A 20,876-nucleotide genomic window follows, 5' to 3' on the forward strand; every position below is an offset into this window, starting at 1 on the left:
ATAAAAGTTTTAATTTTTTCTTTCCTTTAAATCTGACCTTAAACATTCCTTTCCAAACCTCATGATGTACAAGACTTCAGTCATTTCCATCTTGAGATAAATCCATTATTAATGTTGATGAATGATAAGTAGGATATTGAAATAGATTTGTTTTGTAATATAACCACAGTGAAGAAGCCCATTTAAGACTAGGTGCACAAAGTGCGATTTGCCGAAGGTGCAGTGGTGTGCAATTAAACCTTAATAGTTTTAAAAACCGATATTCTTGAAAGGGCCTTGAAAATCTCATTTGCCTCGTTGCATGTGTCACTTGTAATATAAATAGGAACTGGAATTGTCACCAGTTCTGAACAAAAATTTGGTGAGGCATGTGGTATGATGTGTTTCATTCTGGGTTCTCACAAATGGAGGGTTTATTTAAATTCTTTCTCTCAATTAATCTCTGCTATTTGGTCAATAGTGCAGCAGCAGCCAGGAAGAAGAGTGGGAAGTATAGCAGACTATGACCCCATTAACGACCAGTATGGTTCCATATCAACACAACCTAACCAACACAAGTATCCAGGTGGTGGATATCGCCAAGAAATGACCTATCAGGTATGTTTTTTGATTTGACAATTAGTTGGGATCACCAAAGGTTAATGTAAAGAAATAATAATAATCAAATAAATCAGTAAATATATGAATAAATAAATCTTTGTTCAGATCTATGTGGTCATGTGGGAAGGATGGTCAGGCTTGCGTGCTTTTGTGTTGAACTGAGTGTTGCTCATTTTCATGTACTGTTGTCTGAGGTTATATGTAAGGGGGAAGAAAAGCTTTTGGTCTATATATATATATATATATATATATGTCTATATATATTTTTATATATATATATATATATTTATATATATATATATATATATATAAATTTATATATAAAATATATATATATATATATATATATATATATATATACAAATACAAATACAAATAAAATTGAAGGTGTTCATAATGTTTTAGTATTTTGGCCCATGTGTTCCATTTTTAATGTGTCAGTTTTTTCCGCTAATGTACACACGTCTTATTACATGCATACAGGTACAGCGAAATAATTTATACGGTGATGCAAACAACACAGCTCCAACTGGGCCCCCTGCAGCTGCCCCCACAGGTCCTTCCGCTCCTCAAAAGGTTAACGCTCCTCCCACGCAGCTTGGTGTATGTATGGCAGCGGGATTTGAAGATTGCTTCACCATTGCGCAGACAAAATTCATTGGGAATGACTAGAATACAATTTGTATTTTGGGAATAAATCATGTATTTGACAAATGGATGAACCAGTGTTACAATTTTGACACTGGAATGCATTTTAATGGGCTTCAGAATGATTTTAATATCCATTTTGATTTAAACGAGAGGCTAATTACATTCTAAGGTGCCTTATTTGCTCCTAATTTTATGTATGTAGTCATGAAACATACCAGGTTTTGATATTAAGTAATTTGTTTGATTTTTTCTCCCAGTCATCTATTGCCTGCAGAGCAAGATGGCTGCTAGTAGGTAATAGATGTTTGGATGAAAAGATTTTTATACCTCTTCATTGCCATATATTCCCAATATTGAATGAAATTGTCTTGCATCAGCTAGAATCAATCTCTTGCCTTGGATCTGTCAGAGGAAACCCGCAGCCCTGAGTAACCCAGCTGTGGTCACTGGATTAGTCCATAGGTCACTAAGGAAGAAACTTTGTTTTGGTGTTTGAAGTGGAGTTTAAGGCAGTGCAAAATGACATAGCAACTGCAAAATAGCAGCCAAAAACACACCCACCTTACTTGGACAAACGAGAACTATGGTTCAGAATTAATAGAATGGAAACCTTACCCTTGAAATAAGTATTAATATTGCTCACTCTATAAAATCCTGAATAAAGAAATAAAGAAATAAATAAGATAAATAGATAAATAATAATGATATTAAAAAAAAAAAAAAAAAAAAAAGGCCCAGTAGACACCATGCCAAACTCTTAAGCAGGTGGCTGTGAGTTTGATTCCCAGGACCTGCGCTGCATGCTTCCCAACAGCCCTTGCCAGGTGGGGAGGTGACCCAAATATCAGCCCAAAAATAAGTGGCTAGTTGCAACTGACAGGTACTACCGTACTAGGGGTTTCTCACTTCCCACTATGTTGGATTGGGATGGTGAGTTTGAGAGTGAGTTTGAGTGAAATTTAAGTGTTTAATGTTTCCATTGAAAAAGGAGTTAAAATTCTAGGCCTCAGTTTTGATACTCGCATAACATTGACTACAAAGTTATGTTTTGGTTGCTTTCCTTATAGTAGAGGAAGAAACCTTTGGGATATAGATAACCGTCAGTCTACACAGCAAAGATCTGACTAAAAATCAACTAGCAAATAAACCAAATAAAATTGTTCACAAATCAAGGCTTTGAACAACAAAAGGAAATTTTAATTATGGTTTACAAATAATTTATAAGAACCATATTCAACTACGCTTCCACAACTTGGTTCCCACCAATCAGCAAACAAAGACACTAAAAGCTAAAGAAAGATAAAGCATTGAGAATAATAACAGGATGTATTGGAACCATCCCAATAGAACACTTGCACTCAGAAACTACGACCCCATATGCAGGCAGTGGGGGTGAGGGTGCAAGTTTTGTAAGCTTGTGCCTTCACCCCCACATGCTCATCTCATTACATCACACAAGCACAGTCAGTTGAATGACCACATTGTGAACAGCTGCCCAGGATGTAACACTTCACCCCATACCATACAACACATAATGGAAGACTGCATTATACACAATCATGCACGCAAACAACACAACATACACTCTATAAAGGATTTGTGGAAAAACCCAGTTTCGGCTGTGGCATTCCTTGGGGAGACGGGACTGCTCGGACAGACAGTCTAGGGAACGACAACAACAACAACCACCTCTACCAAACAATACATACATACACAAAGGCATAAAAACTATTCCATCCATAACATACTCCACTCCTCTCCACCCTCTTATCTTTGTACCTCTTGGATACATTGATATAAAAACACATTCACACCCAAATCACAAAATATGCTCTTCAAGACCACAGAACTTGCTACTCATAAAACCCCGTCTGACATCAGCCCCCACAGAAAAATTCCTCCCAAGAGAACCAAGACCCATACTAGCGTGCTTACATTCAAGACATCATCTACTTCTAAAATAGTAGAAGTACAGAAGATGCCTGGCCAAGAATCAAACTGCCCCAAATGTAAGCATCATACAGAAGACACTGAACATCTCACAACGCTGCCCCACACTATCCCTCAAGATTAATACAACATTTCTTCCTTGAGTGACTTGTGAGCTTGTCCAGTGGCTGTAGCCAATTATTTTGGAGCTGTGGATCTTCTGTAAAGAGATCTGGGGCAATGGATTAATTGATTGATTGATTGCTTGGAGTCTGTTGTCAAGCTGATTCTATGTTGGTTGTTGTTATCATAAATGTGGGATGTTGACCAGAATATAGGTGTGCCATGTGCTACCTTACCACTGTCTAGCAGGGTTCTTATGTATTTAGTTTAATGTATTTACTCGTTTTTTTTTTCAGAGATGCTACCGGGCCATGTACGACTACGAGGCAGCCGACACGGATGAGATCACTTTTCAGGATGGTGATTATATCATCAACTGTACCGCAATTGATGAAGGCTGGATGACTGGAACTGTTCAACGTACTGGACAGACTGGAATGCTTCCAGCAAACTACGTTGAACGAGTCAACTGAGAACGGAGTGCTGGCCTAGGGGGGGGGGGGAGGGTGTGGTAATATAGGGTGGGGCTTTTCTAAAGGGGAGATTGAAGGCAAAGATAGAAATACATTTCAACATTTTGTAAATTGTGATGTTGAAACAGACAGGTTGTTATGTGACTGCTTTTTATAATCTGTGGCTATCACTCAGGAGTAGATTGATGTGGAGAGATGTTTGTATCAACTCCAAAATGGAAAGTGTGGCTACAATAGAAAGAACACAAATACGTGGCTTCTTTAATTATATAAAATGGAACGAATTCTTCTTTTGTTACTCATGATAAGGAATATGTAGTGGAACAAGTCCACGTTGTTAGGTCACATTTTGTATGGAGCACCATGTGTGCATGAAAATATTTCTTACCGAGAGATATATTAGTTTTGGAAGATGTTTTCCATATACGTGTCTTCAAATTCACCTGCCCAAAGAACAGATTTGTGCCTTCCTCTTCATTCAGATAACTTTTTTTTATTTGGCTGACTTGCTGTTACATTATACGGAGTTTATTCAAATATAAAATGTTCTTGCTGTTATTGTGATTTCTAGTGCCTGTCAGCCTATTATAAGTGTCAAGATGCAATACTTTAATATTGTATACAGGTTCCTCATGTAATATAGCCAGTCACCCTGAATTGTAAATACCTAGAACTACATTACTTGTACTTGTTCACATTTGGCCGATTTACTTTCTAACATTATGACATAAGTTCTGAACTAATTATACTTTGTTTGACCTAGTAGACCTAGTAAGCATGCATGACAGCTTATTCTTTGGTTTGATACTCTTGGACCAAGGGTATTCATTAAAATTTGCAATAAATACTCTAAATTTCCCTATGCTGCAGTGAAATCTTCCATTATTCATAGATATTTTTGTCTTGATATAGAAAATGATTTGGTCACTGAGGTTATTGAATCTAAAGGGTGTCAGTAAATTGGGACAGAAATTAATCAATAGTGGATTAAAGACGGCTAAACCTTCCTTCAACTCCAAACCAAGAATTTTATGTACAATCTAAATGGTACACAGAGCTGTAGTAGACTGTATTTGACCTTCTGATAGTCCATGTATGGTATTCAGGTCTCTTCAGCCTTCCATCAACTTTTATTAACTAACTTGCTTCACTGTAAATACTTGGTTTACACACCCCTTCCCCATTCTCTGTTGTCCCTCATCGTTTCTCCTTATTTGTCTCCATTACTTGTCTATAAATGGGACCAATGATAGATATCTGTTAGTGGTAGTCCTGTGAGATGAATGTCAGAGAGTTTCATCTCCCACCACCCATCTTCAAGACCTGTCAACACTCTTGCCTCCATCAGGAGATGCAAACCTCAAAGAACTGATGTTCAGTCTCCGGATGAGGCCCAAGATCTCTTGGAAGGTACATCCCTAAGGAGCTAATACTCGTCTCAAGACTACACCTAAGATTTCTCCCTGTTAATTTCAATAGCATTTCCTCCACTTTTTACATTCTCAACAAAACTGAAATCCAGTGATGCTCCCTTCTGGCTAGTATAAACTGATGATATAGAGACAGTCACATTAATACAACACAGATGGTAGTCCGTAATTTCTTCCCAGGGAGATTTATGAGAGGGCTTGAGGACCATTGTCAACTAGTATGGGGCTTTGGATTTCCATGTAGTGAAGCTTGAAGCAGCAGTTATTATTTTACAAGTAATTTCTTGTATACATTTCCTACTGGATGCTTATTATTCCAATTCTCGAAGTTGCTGCAGCCCATTGTCTCTTTTTCATTTGTGTATTGGTATTGTACACAAGTTAGAATTCTATTACATTTTTTAATACATTATTCCCATATTTAAGAGTTTAATTTGTTTGAAGTTGCAGTAACCCCTCCAATCTCCTTTCCATTCTTTCCATTTATACATTGTTACTGTACAGAACTTTTCAGAGCCCTTTAATGATTTTTAAGACATTTTGGTGTCTGTAATGTGCATGTCTAATTGCAACATTTCACTTGTTACTTGAGCCACCCATAATGCACTTCCTCATCTCACTATATTGACTACTTTTACATTATGTCTGTACCCTTTCTTACCTGTTCTTCACCACCATTCCTCATTTTTGTCATTTCAAATCTTGCCTTTTCTTTTTTATCCAAACATACTCTTGTTGTTTTGACCAGCAAATCGATCCAAATATTTTAAGATAATTTCCTCCCGTGCTTCCATCATTTCCTTCTTTTTTGTGTCATAGCTAGTCCTTTTTGGTTGCTCACAACCAGTGAAGAACTCTCCACTTGTGAACAGTTTAATAACTTACCCCAACCCACGTACTGGGTTCACATCCAACAACTTCTCTTTCCAGTTCAGCCTGTTCAATTTTCCACAAATGTTTATGTATTAGTTCCTGAATCAGGTTATTTAGTGACAATCATATCTTTGCAAACTTTTGCAGTATCCATTCTTCATTATTAATCCATCTTCTACACTTGATCCATCCGTTATTCCTACCTCCAAACTTTCCTCTCTGCTCATCTGACATCCCTTGAAGGTTTTCAGACATTTGGCGAGTGGATGAGGTCTATATCCTTTTTATATGCCCAGATCAACACAGACATATTTGTTACACATTTTTGCCCAGCATCTGTCTCCGACTTCAGAACAAATTATGTTCTACAGTTACTCTATTTCGATTTAACTTTGGTGTCACTTTATTAGTGATTGTGCATTTCTAGATCTTTTCTAGAACATCTCTAGTTTTGTACATTTCATTTCCTCAATGTTAGCCTTAACATTCCATCCCCATATATTTATCTTTTCCCTGTCCATTTATTCTTGCAATACTTCCCCTACTCTCCTTCATAAGGGGAAAAACATTGTGTGTATGAATGCAGAGCTAGTTTTTGACTTGTATAGAAGCAAAAGTAAAATGTTTTTCTAACTTTTTTTTTCTATGGAAGGGATGTGTATGAACCAGATGCAAACTAGTTACGATTATGTATAGAGGCAAAATTAAATTTATTCTTAATATTTGTTTCCATGAAAGGGATATGTATCCAGTCTACTGTTCATTGCCCTATATGCAAGCCTTGCTGCAATAAAATTTGGATTATGTGCATACAACTCATTATCAGAAAACAAACATGAATAATAAACTCAATATTTGGACAAAGAAGTTTGTAAATGAAGCCAAGTTAAGACTAAGCAAATAATAGAAAAAAAGCAAGAGATTTGCATTTTGAACCAAAAAATGGAGAAATGGTATTAAGAAGAGAAGGATAAGGCAGCAGGAGGTAATGCAAGAATATAAAAAATGGTAGTATTATATGCTGATGAGGATGGATATCAACCAAGTTGGAAATCTATGATTACTTGATATTAAATGAACCAATGGCAGACACCCACTTGAGGTGGTCCTCCAAAATGGATAGTAGAGAGAATCATTTTGCTGCTACCCATTTTCAAAACTTGTCAACCCCCTCATGTCATATCTGGAGATGCAGCCCTGAAGGGCAGACATTTGGTTTTCAGACTAGGCCAGAGATCTCTATATCAACTTTAACTGTATTTCTTCCACCCTTTCACATTTGGAGAACTGACAAATGGTGATGCAAAAGATAGTGACGGGGTGGAGATTTTGAATGAAGGGATTATGCAGCGTGAAGGAATGTTCTCGTCTACTTCATAGACTATCTTGAATGGATGAGGAATTTGGGAGGGCTGCCATAAAGTGAAATAGTGGAAGTAAATCAGCTCTAGCTCATTAGGGAGTGCTTTGGCTTGGTATATTGCTTTTGGCCCAAGCAGTATAGTGAGTAACTAGATGACCCTTCGTCCTCAAGGTTTTAAGAAACATGGTCACATAGGTTCTATTCATGATGGTGTGAGCTGGATGACCATAGAAAAAATGGACACTATATAACAGAAAGACAACTAGGTGAGGAAATAAGAGAGGAGTCATTAGGTCTTAAAGGATATAGTTTACAGAAGAATGGAATAAAAAAGAATTATAGTGATTCTCAGAATGGAGAAATTGTGAACAATTGAACTTAGAATGGTAATGGAGGTTTGGTCCCTTGACTATAGTACATCATGGGATGCGACTCCATCGCATCTACCCTTCATGATGTTGCACTAGAACTGCTGTTGGAAGTTCCCAATAAAAAAAAGAGATTGCAAATGCTTGCAGTAGTACAGGTGAGTTGTCAATTGTTTATCTTGTACATTTATCTCTGTCTATTTGTCTATCTATATACCAAAAGGCTTCTGCCTCCTTACAAGGAAGGTAGCCAACTAAACCATGCACCCATCCCACTCCCATCATCACTCATGTTTTCCTTCCATCTTACACATTTATACATACATTTTTCATTATTGGGACCAATGAAGGGTATGTGCAATTGGTGGTCCTGCAATATGGAAATTGGAGTCCTCTCCCAGTCACCCACTTTCACAATCTGTCTACACCCTCATATCTGAGGTGCAGTAGGCTTGACACTTGGTCTTAGACCAAGGTTCACAATCAACTTCAACAGTATTTTCTTCACCTGTGCCTGTAAGGAGAGCTTGCAACTGGTTATGACACCTCCCCTCCTACTATTATAATTTGTTGACACAGGAGTTCACACACTAATACAACAGAGATACTAGTCCTAAGTTTCTTTCCAGAGATGTATGAGATCGCCATTGTGGAACCAAGCTTACATTCAGTGAAACTTCAGTCCAATGCAACCAACATTGGTGGTTGTACAAGGTGGACAGCAGAGAGAATCATTAGCTGCCCATTTTCAAAATCTGTAATACCCTCACCTCAATCATGAGGTACAGACATAGATGGCTGGCACTCCATCTTTGAACTGGGCCCAGTATCTCTATCAATTTCAACTTTATTTCTTCCACTTCCTCACATTCAAACTGACAAGTGGTAACTGATACCCAGTTTCCTATTTGCAGATGGTGATATAGAAATGGTTCTAATCTAATACAGTGCAGACAATAATCCAAAATTTCCTTCCTGAAAGAATTTATTAGAGGACCAATGCCAGCAACTGTGAAACCTAAGCAACAACTATTTTTATTTCAACATTTTTACTTTCATTCCATCCACAAACAACGTAGGAAACCATTCACAAAGTCCCCCCACAAATGGCCAGAATACATAAAGGAAATAGAACAATATTTAGACAAGTTTGACATTATCCAATTTTGATCCATAGATTAAGCCATAGAAAGGATCACAAGCACCATACTACATACAGGTATCTTTCTTCGATAGTAACTATCTCCAATAGCATCCCAACAGTCTGGGAATTAGCACACATAATCACAGTCCTGAAACAAAACAAACTGCCAGAAAATGCAGCATCCTACAGGCCTCTCCTTACCACTATAGCTAAACTTGTGGAAAGATTGTTCTTACAAGTGAGGTAGCCAAAGTCAAGAGGCATAATTCCACTCCTACCCATTTTATCCCCACTCATTCCATCCTCATTCACCACTAAATCAACATGGGTTTCAAGAGGGCAATTCCACCAACACATTGCCTACAAACCTCACCCAGTGAATCTATAAGGTTTTAAACAAGAAAATATTGCCAGACAGTAGAGTAATGGTGGCAACAGATATAAAGGTGTTTGACAGTCCCTAGACACGTCCTTCCAAATAAAGATCATAGAAACTGATATGCATAATGATGACAAAAATTGACAATTCTCTTAGCCTGGAGAAAGTGTTCAGTATCACGGAATAACTTTGTATTGAGAACCAATATATTGTATAATGTCCCTAAGAATCAATTCTAAGTCTGCTCCAAGCAGTGCTGTGTGTGCATTTCATACATTTATCCTTAGATACCCATAACAGTTTTCATTCCACCCAGGTAATTACTTCTTCCTTTATTGTATAATTCACTTCCACATACATTCCTCTGTTCTCTGCTACATGTGACCTCATATACTTACAATTACCTATTTCCTTCAGTGTTCACACATCTAATGTATCCTTACACTCGCTTTACTTATGCTCTTTCATTCATCATTCTCCTCATACACCCTTCCAAACTTAGTCACCAATTGCTTCAGTCTCAGAATCAGCCACAAGCAGTGTCATCTACAAAAAAGTGGCTCATATCCCACTCCACTCCACCCACATCTAGATATATATTGATCAACATGGCAATATCACCCTATTGCCTCTGAAATATGTTGTTGGAAGAGCAGTGTGAGAATGAGAAACACATCACCCAAATCAGAAAAGTGTAAGGATATTGTACAAGTGATTAAGGCTAATGACATGAAATGCATAAAAATTGTTTAGGTTAAGCAAATGTGTACAAGGGGGCATGGCCAAGGAAAATTAAGTTTAAAACAAGGCTAATGAGATTATAAGCAAGATATTGAAATTGGCAAACACAAGCAAGTGTAGGACTGGATAATGAGGAATACAAAAAAAAAAAAAAAAAAATGAACACTAGTAAAGTGGAACTCTTCTACAAAATTAAATAGATGAATGCACAAAATAAATGGATAAACAAGAGGGTAGAGTAGAAGACAGAGCTGCAATAGGGAGCAGCATATCAGAATTGAGAAAGTAGTATAAAAAGAAAAAACAACAGCAGTAGAGTGGGATAGAACAGTTTGAAAGTGGCATACGCGAATGTAGGGTTGACAATATAAGTCAGGTTAGAGGTTAATGAGAAAACTGCAGTGGTGGATAACATGGTTTTGGGAGAAGGTATGGCTAAGGTAACAAGTAGTAGAATAATATTGGCTGTAGTTAGATGTCCTGCCAAAACTAAAATATGAAACAGTAAAAACAAGCAAAGGAAAAAATCAACTAACAGCTAATGTAATTTTCAACATATATACATGTATATTAACTAATACGTAGAATTTTTATTTAGGATGTCTATTGCATTTCATAAATTTGGAATGTACATGAAGATATTCAAATAAGCTTGTGGGACCTAGTGATCAAACACGCTACAGCCATCGTATATGTAAACAAACATAAGCGAGTAATGTTGACATGGGATGGATAAGTTATTTCTGTCGAATGAACACATAAGAAATATCGTTTATCTGATAGAACTGGAACCGTGCACTGCACAAGAAATACAAAAGAGGAAAAATATAAGGTAACACAGCTATGTAGATACTGTATTTATCAGTAAACTTCATTTGAACACCGATTCTGATTTCTGCTTATTGAAAATTGGGCTAGACAGTCAGTAGAGTATAATGGAGAAAAGTGAATCTGAATCACGCAAACACATATTTAGATGGAAACCTAAAGATCTGTAACAGAGACTAAAGTTTCAGCTTGAGAGAGGAGCAAATAGCGAGTACACTAATCATCAATCATCATGGACATGGATACACTGTACAGTACAGTGAAATTGAAAAGTTTGCAAGCACATTTTTTCTATAATTTATTAATTATTATTATTTTCACTTTTCTATGGGGGGGTGACAATGAATGTTGGAGAAGATTGTACTAATTGAAGCAAGAATTTGTTCCATGAGAGGTGGGTGTGCATCAAAGGGAAAGACTAGGTCCGTAAAGACTAATGTGGTACAATTTTAGGTATTTTTTTTAGAAGACAAAAAGTCACAAAATGCACTCCTATGGCTATGCCATATAAAATTAGAAAATTCAATATTGATTTTGTAAATTATAATACATCAATGTAATAAATATTTTTCTTGATGGAAATCAATAACAAAATGTCGGTCTCACTAAACGCCGACCAAAGTCGACCAAAGCTGACCAAATCGACCAACGCCGACCAAAACTACACAATGACGGTTTTTGCTCCAATGCACAATTTATATATAAAAAATAGCATATGGTTGCATTATTTGACCTATTTTCTTTAAAATGTGTGATTTCCATTTAAAATGATCAAAGAGAAGTTACGTTATTATCCTCTGCAAAATTACCAACCGGCAACTAACGCCGACCAAACCCAAACAATGACGGCTTTTGCTCAAATGTATAATTTTAAATGAAAATTAGCATATGGTTGCATTATTTGACCTATTTTCTTTAAAATGTGTGATTTCCATGTAAAATCATCAAAGAGAAGTTACGTTTTTATCCTCTGCAAAATTACCAACCGCCGACCAACGGCAACGTTGACCAAAATCACACAATGATGGTTTTTGCCCAAATGCATAATTTATATATAAAAAATAGCATATGGTTGCATTATTTGACCTATTTTCTTTAAAATGTGTGACTTCCATGTAAAATCATCAATGAGAAGTTACATTTTTGTCATTTGAGCAAAAGCCGTCATTGTTTGGGTTTGGTCGGCGTTGGTTGCCGGTTGGTAATTTTGCAGAGGATAAAAACGTAACTTTTCTTTGATAATTTTAATGGAAATCACACATTTTAAAGAAAATAGGTCAAATAATGCAACCATATGCTATTTTTTATATATAAATTATGCATTTGATAAAAAACCATCATTGTGTGGTTTTGGTCGGCGTTGGTCGGCGTTTAGTGAGACCCACAAAATGTTGCTAAAAGCTATACACAAACAAAGTTGCATTGACTCCTTTGTTATGATAGGTTTGGAGTTCGAATATGACAACTCTGATAATTTCTAAAATTACAGGTGCTAGGTAGTTTAGGTTAGGTAGGTAAAATTAGGTTAGAATAGACAAATTTATTATACTTTAATTTCTTTGACCTCTGCATCCACCAAAACAAAGAATTTCAAGCAGATGAAGTTATGTTTGTTTGTGTATAGCTTTAAGCAATTTTTTTCTATCATTGATTTCTGCCAAGAAATACGTACATTACATCAATGTATTATAATTTACAAAATTATTATTTAATTTTCTATTGCTCTATTATGTAGGTGTACACTTCTAAAAATTTACCCAATTTTCTGATAGTTAAAGCAGATTGGAGTTAAGGAGGTAGAATCCTAGAATCATGTAAACATGGATATTTAACATGAAACTTACATTGTCCAATAGCTCTTAACCTAATATGATATGATTTGATATAATTTAGCCTACTCTAATGTAACTATTACATAGAAAAAATAGTCTTTCATATGCATAAAAGAAAGAAGTGAAAAATGTATATGTGTGATATTGGAATAGAACTGGTGAGGATTTGTCACAGCCATGCCTACCTACTTCATTAATAATGGAAAAGGTTGTCAAAGCAAACAAATGGGTAAAGATAGACAAGCTTTTTAAATCACCCGCAATCCTTATTCACAGGCTTGAAAAAAAGTTCTAGAAGGTTGTAATTGAGTTTTGTTCTTGCTACAGTGATTTTTGCTTTTTGGAATTAGGGATAGATATTTTGCTTTTTTTTTTTCCAACAGCCGTGTAGGAATAAAGTAGCTTTACTAAATTTTGTAGGGCAGGGCAGTGGACAAGGTGCAGGGATGACCCGTCATCCAGGAGGTGCTAAGATAAGAGGGAGGGTGGAGGGGTGTGGAGTGTATTCAGGGATGGAATGGGTGGGAATGATTTTATGCCTTTTCCTTTTTGGCTACCTCCCTTGTAAGGGGGGAAAAAGCCTTGGTATATGTATGTATGTATGTATGTATTGTAGAAGGTTCATAATTATGATAACTATAGAATTAACATTTCTCTTTCAGTGGCATCGCTAAAGATGAGTAGTGAACGAGGAAACACCAGCCGTAAGAGAGGCCAGAAATATCAGAACAGAATGGGATTTAAAAACTCCCTTCATGACACCAGCAGGAAAACCCAGATGCTAAATAATATGGAAGTTACTGAGGTAACAAATTCTATAGTTTTACAGGAAACCCTGTCATGATTATAATAGAAAATAATTTGTATGGCTTAACATATGGAGCATAGCAGTTGCAACAGGCTGATTGACTGTATCATGACTACACAGTTGTTTGAGATGGCCTAAATTTTGATGTCTACACAAGGGAGGAGTAGAGGTGGAGGTAAATTGTAGATTGAGAGAAGTAAGTAAATGCCTTGGGGGATTAAAAAGTGTAATATAAAATAGGCAACTGGGAATGGATGTAAAGAGGAGATTGTATGAAGGGGTGATTGTGGCAATGGCATTGTTTGGAGTAGAGATTTGGAATTTAAGAGAGGTAGAGAGGAAAAGTTTAAATGTGTTTGAGATGAAATGTCTTAGAAGTATGGTAGGGGTTACTAGGTTGGATAGAGTGAGAGACAAGGTGAGGAGGAGATGGTAGATAAAACTGATGAAAGATTATTGGGATAGTTTGGATACATGAAAAGAGTGAGTGATGAAAGATTAGTAAAAGAGGTGTGGAAGGTAGAAGTGGAGGGAGTGAACTTGAGGGGATGACTGAGGATGAGATGATGGATGGGGTGAAGGGGATGCTGATCAAGAGGGGAATGTCTGTTGAGCAAAGAAGGGAGCAGGGAGGAGATAGGGGTGAGTGGAAAATGATTGTGTATGGATGATACTGTTATGTAAGGAAGGGAGGGATGGGGGTAGGAGATGCTAATGTGTGAACAATATTTTGATTCAGCCTGATGGGATTTCTCCCCATCTCTCTTTCTGCATGAGGGGATGGAGAGGGGGTTGGTAATTAAGTTAAGTGCCTTTGCTATGTATGGACTGTGTCTTACTTCATTGCGTTTGACCCAGGGCAGTTGGCGGATACAAGGATGACCTGTCATCCATGAGGAGCTGAGATAGGAGGGGTGGAGGAGGTGGTAAAAGGGAGTGAAATGGTTGGGAATAGGTATGTGCTTCTGACTTGGTTACTCCCCTGTATAAGGGGAAAAAAGCTCTTGGTATATAGATAGACACACAATACTGACTTTTTTCTTTAATTTTCAGGTTTGTAAAAGGTGTCAAGACGTCATAGCATGGAAAATTAAGTATAAAAAGTACAAACCTCTATCCCAACCCAAGACATGTACTAAGTGCAACATGAAAACTATAAAAGTAAGTATTTTATGTTGTCCATCGGTGGGTGTTGTAATCCTTTGGATTGAATTGACCATATGTTGAAATAATTTATACTGGTATATAGAAAAAAGTTATCACTATCATATGGTAATCAACTGTTTTGAAAGTTGCCAGGGTTCTGTAATTACATTATACCTCTATTGGGAACTTTTTACTCGGCTATTAACTGGATATAAAGTAGAATATATAGCTATGTAGCATTACTACTACCCATTGAACAATACATGAAAATATTAGATACATAATTTCATGCCAAAGTTCATGAGTTCCTCCATCAATCTTTTCAGTGTATGATGTTTATGATATTTATGTGTAGAACAACTTCTTTATTTTATGGAATTACAAATATAATATTTGGTCAACTGTACTTTCAGAGTGCATATCACATACTGTGTTTAGTATGTGCCAAGAAGTTGGATGTTTGCTGTAAGTGTGGCAAGAAGGAAGAAATTGTTGTACATACAGGACCTACTCTCCAGGTATTTAGACATACTGTATCTGGGGTGAGGGAGTATGTGTGAGAAATAAATTGATGCAGCCCGAAGGGATTTCTCCCTGTCTTCTCCTTTTCTGCATGAGGGGATGGAGAGGAGGGATATTAATTTAATGAAGCAACCTTGCTGTAGATGTGCTGTGTCTTGTGACACTGCTTCTGACCCAGCGCAGTGGGCAAGATGCAGGGATGACCCATCATCAAGCAGGTGCCAAGATAAAAGGGAGAGAAGGGGGTGGATGGGAGTGGGGCATGTTGGGGATGGAATGGGTGGGAGTGGATTTTATGTCTGTTTTTTGGCTACATCCCTTGTAAGGGGGAAAAAGCCTTTGGTGTATGTATGTATCTGAAATTAGGACTTCACAGAAGTCTTCTATATATTGTTTAAGCAGTTTCTCTTATGTAAGGCTTGATCTATCTTTGTGGGAATGGGTATTTGTGATACATAGAGACAAGTTTTTCTTGATTCACTTCTTTGGACTTCAGCCAGTCATTTGTTGGATCATATAGAATAGATATAAGTTCACAAGAATTAGTACAGAAGAGAATAACCAAAATGATACATACATACATATACCAAAGGCTCTTTCCCTCTAACAAGGGAGGTAGCCAAAAAACAAAGGTAAAAAACTCCACTCCCACCCATTCCATCCCCACATACTCCACTCCCATTCACCCTCTTCCCTCCCTCTTATCTTGGCTCCTCCTGGATGACGAGTCATCCCTGCATCTTGTCCACTGCACTGGGTCAGAAATAGTGTCGCAAGACACAGCACATCCGCAGCAAGGCTGCTTCATTAAATTAGCAACCCCACCTCTCAGTCCCCTCATGCAGAAAAGAGAAGATGGGGAGGAATCCCTTTGGGTTGTATGAAATTATTTTTTCACTTGTACTCCCACACCCCACATCCCCCACTCTCCCTTTCATGCATCATAGCATCATCCATACACAACTATTCTCCATTCACCCCTATCTTCTGTATTCTCCCGTCCTTCCTCAATAGACATTCCCCCTCTTTCCCAATGCCCCTTTTACCCCATCCATCCATCTCATCTTAGGTTGCCCTATCATGTTCACTCCTTCCACCTCTGGCTTCCACACCTCTTTTACTAATGTTTCTTCACTCATTCTTTCCATGTGTCCAAACACATACTCTTTCAACCCTATCTCTCAACTCCCTTTCTACCTTGTTCTCCTCTTCACCTCCTTATTTCTCACTCTATCCAGCCTAGTAACCCCTATCATACTTCTCAGGCACCTCATCTCAAACACATTCAAACTCCTCCTCTCTTCTTCCCTTATGTCCCATGTTTCTGCTGTGTACAGTGCTGTTGGCACAATCATTCCTTCATACAATCTCCTCTTAGCATCCATTCTCAAATGTCTATTTTTCGTTACACTTTTTAATCCCCCCCAAGGCATTTACTTGCTTTTCTCAATCTATGTTCTACCATCATCTCCACCCCTCCCTTGCCACATTCACACCCAAGTATCTAAAACTATGATACACAGGCTCAGAAATTTACCTAAAAAGGACAAGCTTAGCCACCTTAATTTACACTATAGAAAGATGCAGAGTGTGGTGTGATCCAATAGAGGTGTTCAAGTGGATCAATGACCTTAACAAGGGTGATGCAGACAAGGTGATCCTATTAAGACAACGTGACAGATTTCACAGTAGTGGATTTAACTTTGACAAATTTAGATTTAATAAGGAAATAGGCAAGAATGGTTTACCAATAGAGTGGTCAATGAATGGAATAGACTTAGTAACCATGTAGTTAGTAAGCGCTGAAACTATTGGTTGTTTTAAGAGAAGGTTAGATAACTAAATGGGTGGAAATGATATGTGGTAATGGACATGGAACTGCCTAGTGTAGGCCTTATGGTCTCTTGCAGTCTCCTTCTTATGTTCTTAGTATGTCTCTGTACTGGTTTAGTACTTTATGAACATTTTCATTTTTTTTATTCTCTGTACATCAGGAGCAAGCCCAGACTATGGCAGAGTTAGAAGTACAAGTAAAACAAATGCCAGAGCGGAGAAGAAGGACATATTACAGGTAGGTATCATAATGGTAAACGTTGGATTCCATCTGTGGTTTCAATATTTTTTAGAGGTACAGCACACATCCAGGAGGGGCCATGAAAAGAAGGAGGGATGGGTAGTAAATGGGAGTGGAGTATGTGGGGATGAAATGGGTGGGAGTGGATTTATGTCTTTGATTTTGGCTACCTCCCTTGTAAGGGGGAAAAACCCTTGGTATATGTATGTATGTATGTACAGCAACCATTATTATCAATGTTCTCTTTGTGTTGCTTATATATACATGTTCATTTCATCCATTCAGGTACCTTGAAAAGTTGAATGGGACTAAGAAAAAGAAGTCTAAATCTCAAGCTAAACAGAATGAGAAAGATGATGGTGAAGAAAGTGGAGAGGAAAACTTGGATCAAGAAGAGAAGGATGTGCCTAAGTTTAGTCCAGAAGAGTATTTCAGACTTGCTAAGGATAAACTTGAGGAGTTGAAGAAGGGGCTGAAGAATGATGAAGACGATTTTCTAGACGATTTTGATGATCTTGAATTAAGTGATGATTTGGATGACGATGAATCGGAAGATGACGACGAAGATTGATATTGATTATAATGAAATAGTAACTCGTAAATCATATTCGTTGAATTTGCTAATACCATGATAAGATTTCTTTTCCACAGTCCTTGACATCATGAATTTTATTAAACCTCTTTTCACATGCTCCTTTGGTGGGGTGTAAGAATATCACTTCTGTATTCACACGTATGTTGGAAACGGCAACTAAATTGGGCAGAGTGAGGATAATGAGTATTACCTTTTCTGTATTTCTTTTCTGCAAAGAATTGAGGTATTTATTGGTTTTGTTGCCCCCTTACAAAGGGGAAAAGGCCACTGGTGTATACAATATATACATATTACAATATTTTGACTGTTGTTGATTTCTGATGTTAATTTTTTAAATATATTTGCAGTTTTCCTAACACTAGAAATTTTATTGTATTCCTTAGTTGTCAAACAGTTTCTGGGGCAAAGATACTCCACCAAAAACCCCCATACATGAGCCCCACAGGAAAAAAATCCCACCCACATCTTGTAAGAACCTTACTTGCTTGCATGTGCTCAGACACCATCTAACATTGAAACAGTACCAATGCAGAAAAGCCCTGGCCACAGATTCAAACTGCTCCAGATGCAACCATCACACAGAGGACACAGAACAACACATACTACAATGCCCCCATGCTAACAATCCCAAGACAACACAGTGTATCCTCCCCAAGTGACCTGTGGACCTGCAAGAGGCTGTTGGTGGTTACCCAAAGACTGAGTCTTCTGCAAGAGATCACTCAATCAATCCATTACTGCTGGTCTTTCTTACAGAAGACCCGCGGCCTCCCGGAAACTGGCAACAGTCCCTTGGTGGGACCATAAGTCACTAAGAGAAGAGATGTATTGTTGTTTAGGGATGTTCAGTGTGAGGCACTGTCATATGAGGTGTTCTGTGTCTTCTTTGCAATGTTTGCATCCGGGGGAAGTTTGAATCTGGCCAGGTCTATTCTGCATTGGTAGGTTCAATGATGGATGGTGACCTAAGCATAGGCAACAGATTGATTGATAGAAGTCTTCAATGATTGAGAAGGAAGAAGCCATTTACTACTACAACCAAATGCTATAGTTCCTACAGTAGCTACCATCCCATGAGGGACCAGGGGGGAATGGATGGATTGATTACCTTCCCAAATAAGAGTTCACAACTGACAGTCTGATTTATCAGTAATGTTGTGAAACCACACAGTCTACCTCTTGCTCAAGGAGAGCAGTAACGACTTACAGTACTAGTGAAACTTTTACGCCCTGTGTGGGGCACGAACTTGGTGCCGAAATGTGATAGTTCGCGACGCTATCCACGACACAAGGAAGTCGTGTGTGTGATTCACCATGGTCTTGGATCGCGTGTTGGACGTGTGATCAACATTTATTACTTCCCTGATGAAAGCTCAGAGCTCATATATTGCTCAATCTTTTAATAATGTTTTGACTTTATAAACAAATATACCCCCAACTCCTTGCCCACCAGAGAGTGCTGGCTGGCACTGCAGCGATGCTGAAATTTTTAGCTCTGGGTAGGACAATTCGGATTGCTGAATTGGCGGTCGCTGACTGTACCACTGCATTGTCGAGCTGGTGCGTATAAGGATTACAAAGGCGGAGCATGCTGACAGGAGACCATTTGATCCATATCTAGGTCGGATGCAAAAAAAAAAAAATCATATTAATAATAAAATAATAAAAACTATGATAATGTAAATAATAAATAAAATACATAAATAAATGCATACGTATAGTTAAATAATAAACAAACAGGTAAAGAGTAAATAATAATAAATTGACATATAACTAATAATAAATGAAAATCAGACAGACAAATGATAACAAAACAAAAACAAATAATGTAAGATAAATTATAATCATTACAGCATCTTACTTAGGTATTTATCTAAATGATTCTTAAAGCTTCGAACTGAACTACATTGCACTACCTGTGCAGGAAGTTTATTCCATTCATTAACTACACGGTTGGCAAAGTTGTTTCTACCTACTTCCAAATTGAATCTATTTCCGGACAGTTTGAGACCATTGTTTCTTGTCTGATTCTCATTCAATGTAAAAATGTTGTCACTTTTGATGTTGTCAATTCCCTTTAGAATTTTAAAGACCTGTATCAAGTCACCTCTGAGTCTACGCTTTTTTTAGGGAAAACAGATTCATATGTTTTAGTCGATTTTCGTATGATTTATTTTTGATATTTGGAATCAGTTTTGTGGCTCGCCGTTGTACTTTTTCCAGTCTGTCAATGTCTTTAATGAGATTCGGTGACCATACGGAAACAGCATATTCCAAATGTGGACGAACTAACAATTTATATAGCTTGTTAATGAGTGATGGACTTTTGAAATCAAAAGATCGCGCAATCAGTCCTAGAATCTTATTTGCTTTCTCAGAGGCTGACATACACTGCTTGGATGATTTGAGGTCGTTACTGATAATTACACCGAGATCTTTTTCACTATCCACTTTTGTTAACGAATTTCCAAATAACTTGTAATCGTACTTACTGTTATTTTTACCTATGTGCATTACCTTGCATTTACTTGTGTTAAATTTCATTAGCCACTTTTCAGACCATTGCTGTAATTGATCTAAATCTTCTTGAATATCTAATTGGTTTGAGTGATCATTTGCCACTCCGCACAGTTTTGTATCATCAGCAAATTTGGAAACAGTAGATTTTAGTCCATGGTCTATATCATTTATATATACTAGTAACTATGAATAGAAGTGGCCCAAGAATGGAACCCTGAGGAACTCCACTTGCAACACTTTTCCATCCAGAAGTTTTTCCATTTAAAACAACTCTCTGTTTTCGACCATTCAACCAATTACTAGTCCAACCTAATAGGCCACCACTTATTCCATGCAAAGCTAATTTAGTAAGTAGTCTTTCGTGTGGGACGGTATCAAAAGCTTTTGCAAAGTAGATATACTAAATCTATATTGTTTCTTTTGTCATAATTCGAGATAACTGTGTTGTAGAATTCAAGTAAGTTAGTCACGCAAGAA

The 20,876-nt window shown here is 37.4% G+C and overlaps 2 protein-coding genes and 1 long non-coding RNA gene across 13 annotated transcripts in view; 2 read left to right on the forward strand and 1 right to left on the reverse strand.

Moving 5' to 3' along the window:
- Positions 1 to 6,885, forward strand: part of Lasp (LIM and SH3 domain protein Lasp) — a 69,953-nt gene extending 63,068 nt beyond the window's left edge. For 7 of the 10 annotated variants that reach the window (XM_076200613.1, XM_076200615.1, XM_076200621.1 and 4 more), the window contains 3 exons: positions 461 to 597; positions 1,084 to 1,203; positions 3,600 to 6,885. In XM_076200613.1, the coding sequence (XP_076056728.1) occupies positions 461 to 597; positions 1,084 to 1,203; positions 3,600 to 3,776 (434 nt within the window). In that variant the 3' untranslated portion in view covers positions 3,777 to 6,885. The remainder of the gene's footprint in view (positions 1 to 460; positions 598 to 1,083; positions 1,204 to 3,599) is intronic. The other 3 variants (XM_076200618.1, XM_076200619.1, XM_076200616.1) reach the window with 2 other exon arrangements.
- Positions 1 to 20,876, reverse strand: part of LOC143034494 (uncharacterized) — a 360,878-nt gene that overhangs the window by 19,250 nt on the left and 320,752 nt on the right. The gene's annotated exons all lie outside the window — the stretch shown is intronic.
- Positions 10,737 to 18,235, forward strand: LOC143034493 (uncharacterized). The gene is made up of 6 exons (XM_076200623.1): positions 10,737 to 10,906; positions 13,397 to 13,539; positions 14,596 to 14,703; positions 15,102 to 15,206; positions 17,205 to 17,281; positions 17,570 to 18,235. The coding sequence occupies exons 2-6, from the start codon at positions 13,411 to 13,413 to the stop codon at positions 17,853 to 17,855; spliced, it is 705 nt and encodes a 234-aa protein (XP_076056738.1). The 5' UTR covers positions 10,737 to 10,906; positions 13,397 to 13,410; the 3' UTR covers positions 17,856 to 18,235.

This window comes from Oratosquilla oratoria, chromosome 17 (assembly GCF_046742065.1).
Source record: "Oratosquilla oratoria isolate Oo_2021 chromosome 17, ASM4674206v1, whole genome shotgun sequence".
In the NCBI taxonomy this organism is placed as follows: Eukaryota; Metazoa; Arthropoda; class Malacostraca; order Stomatopoda; family Squillidae; genus Oratosquilla; species Oratosquilla oratoria.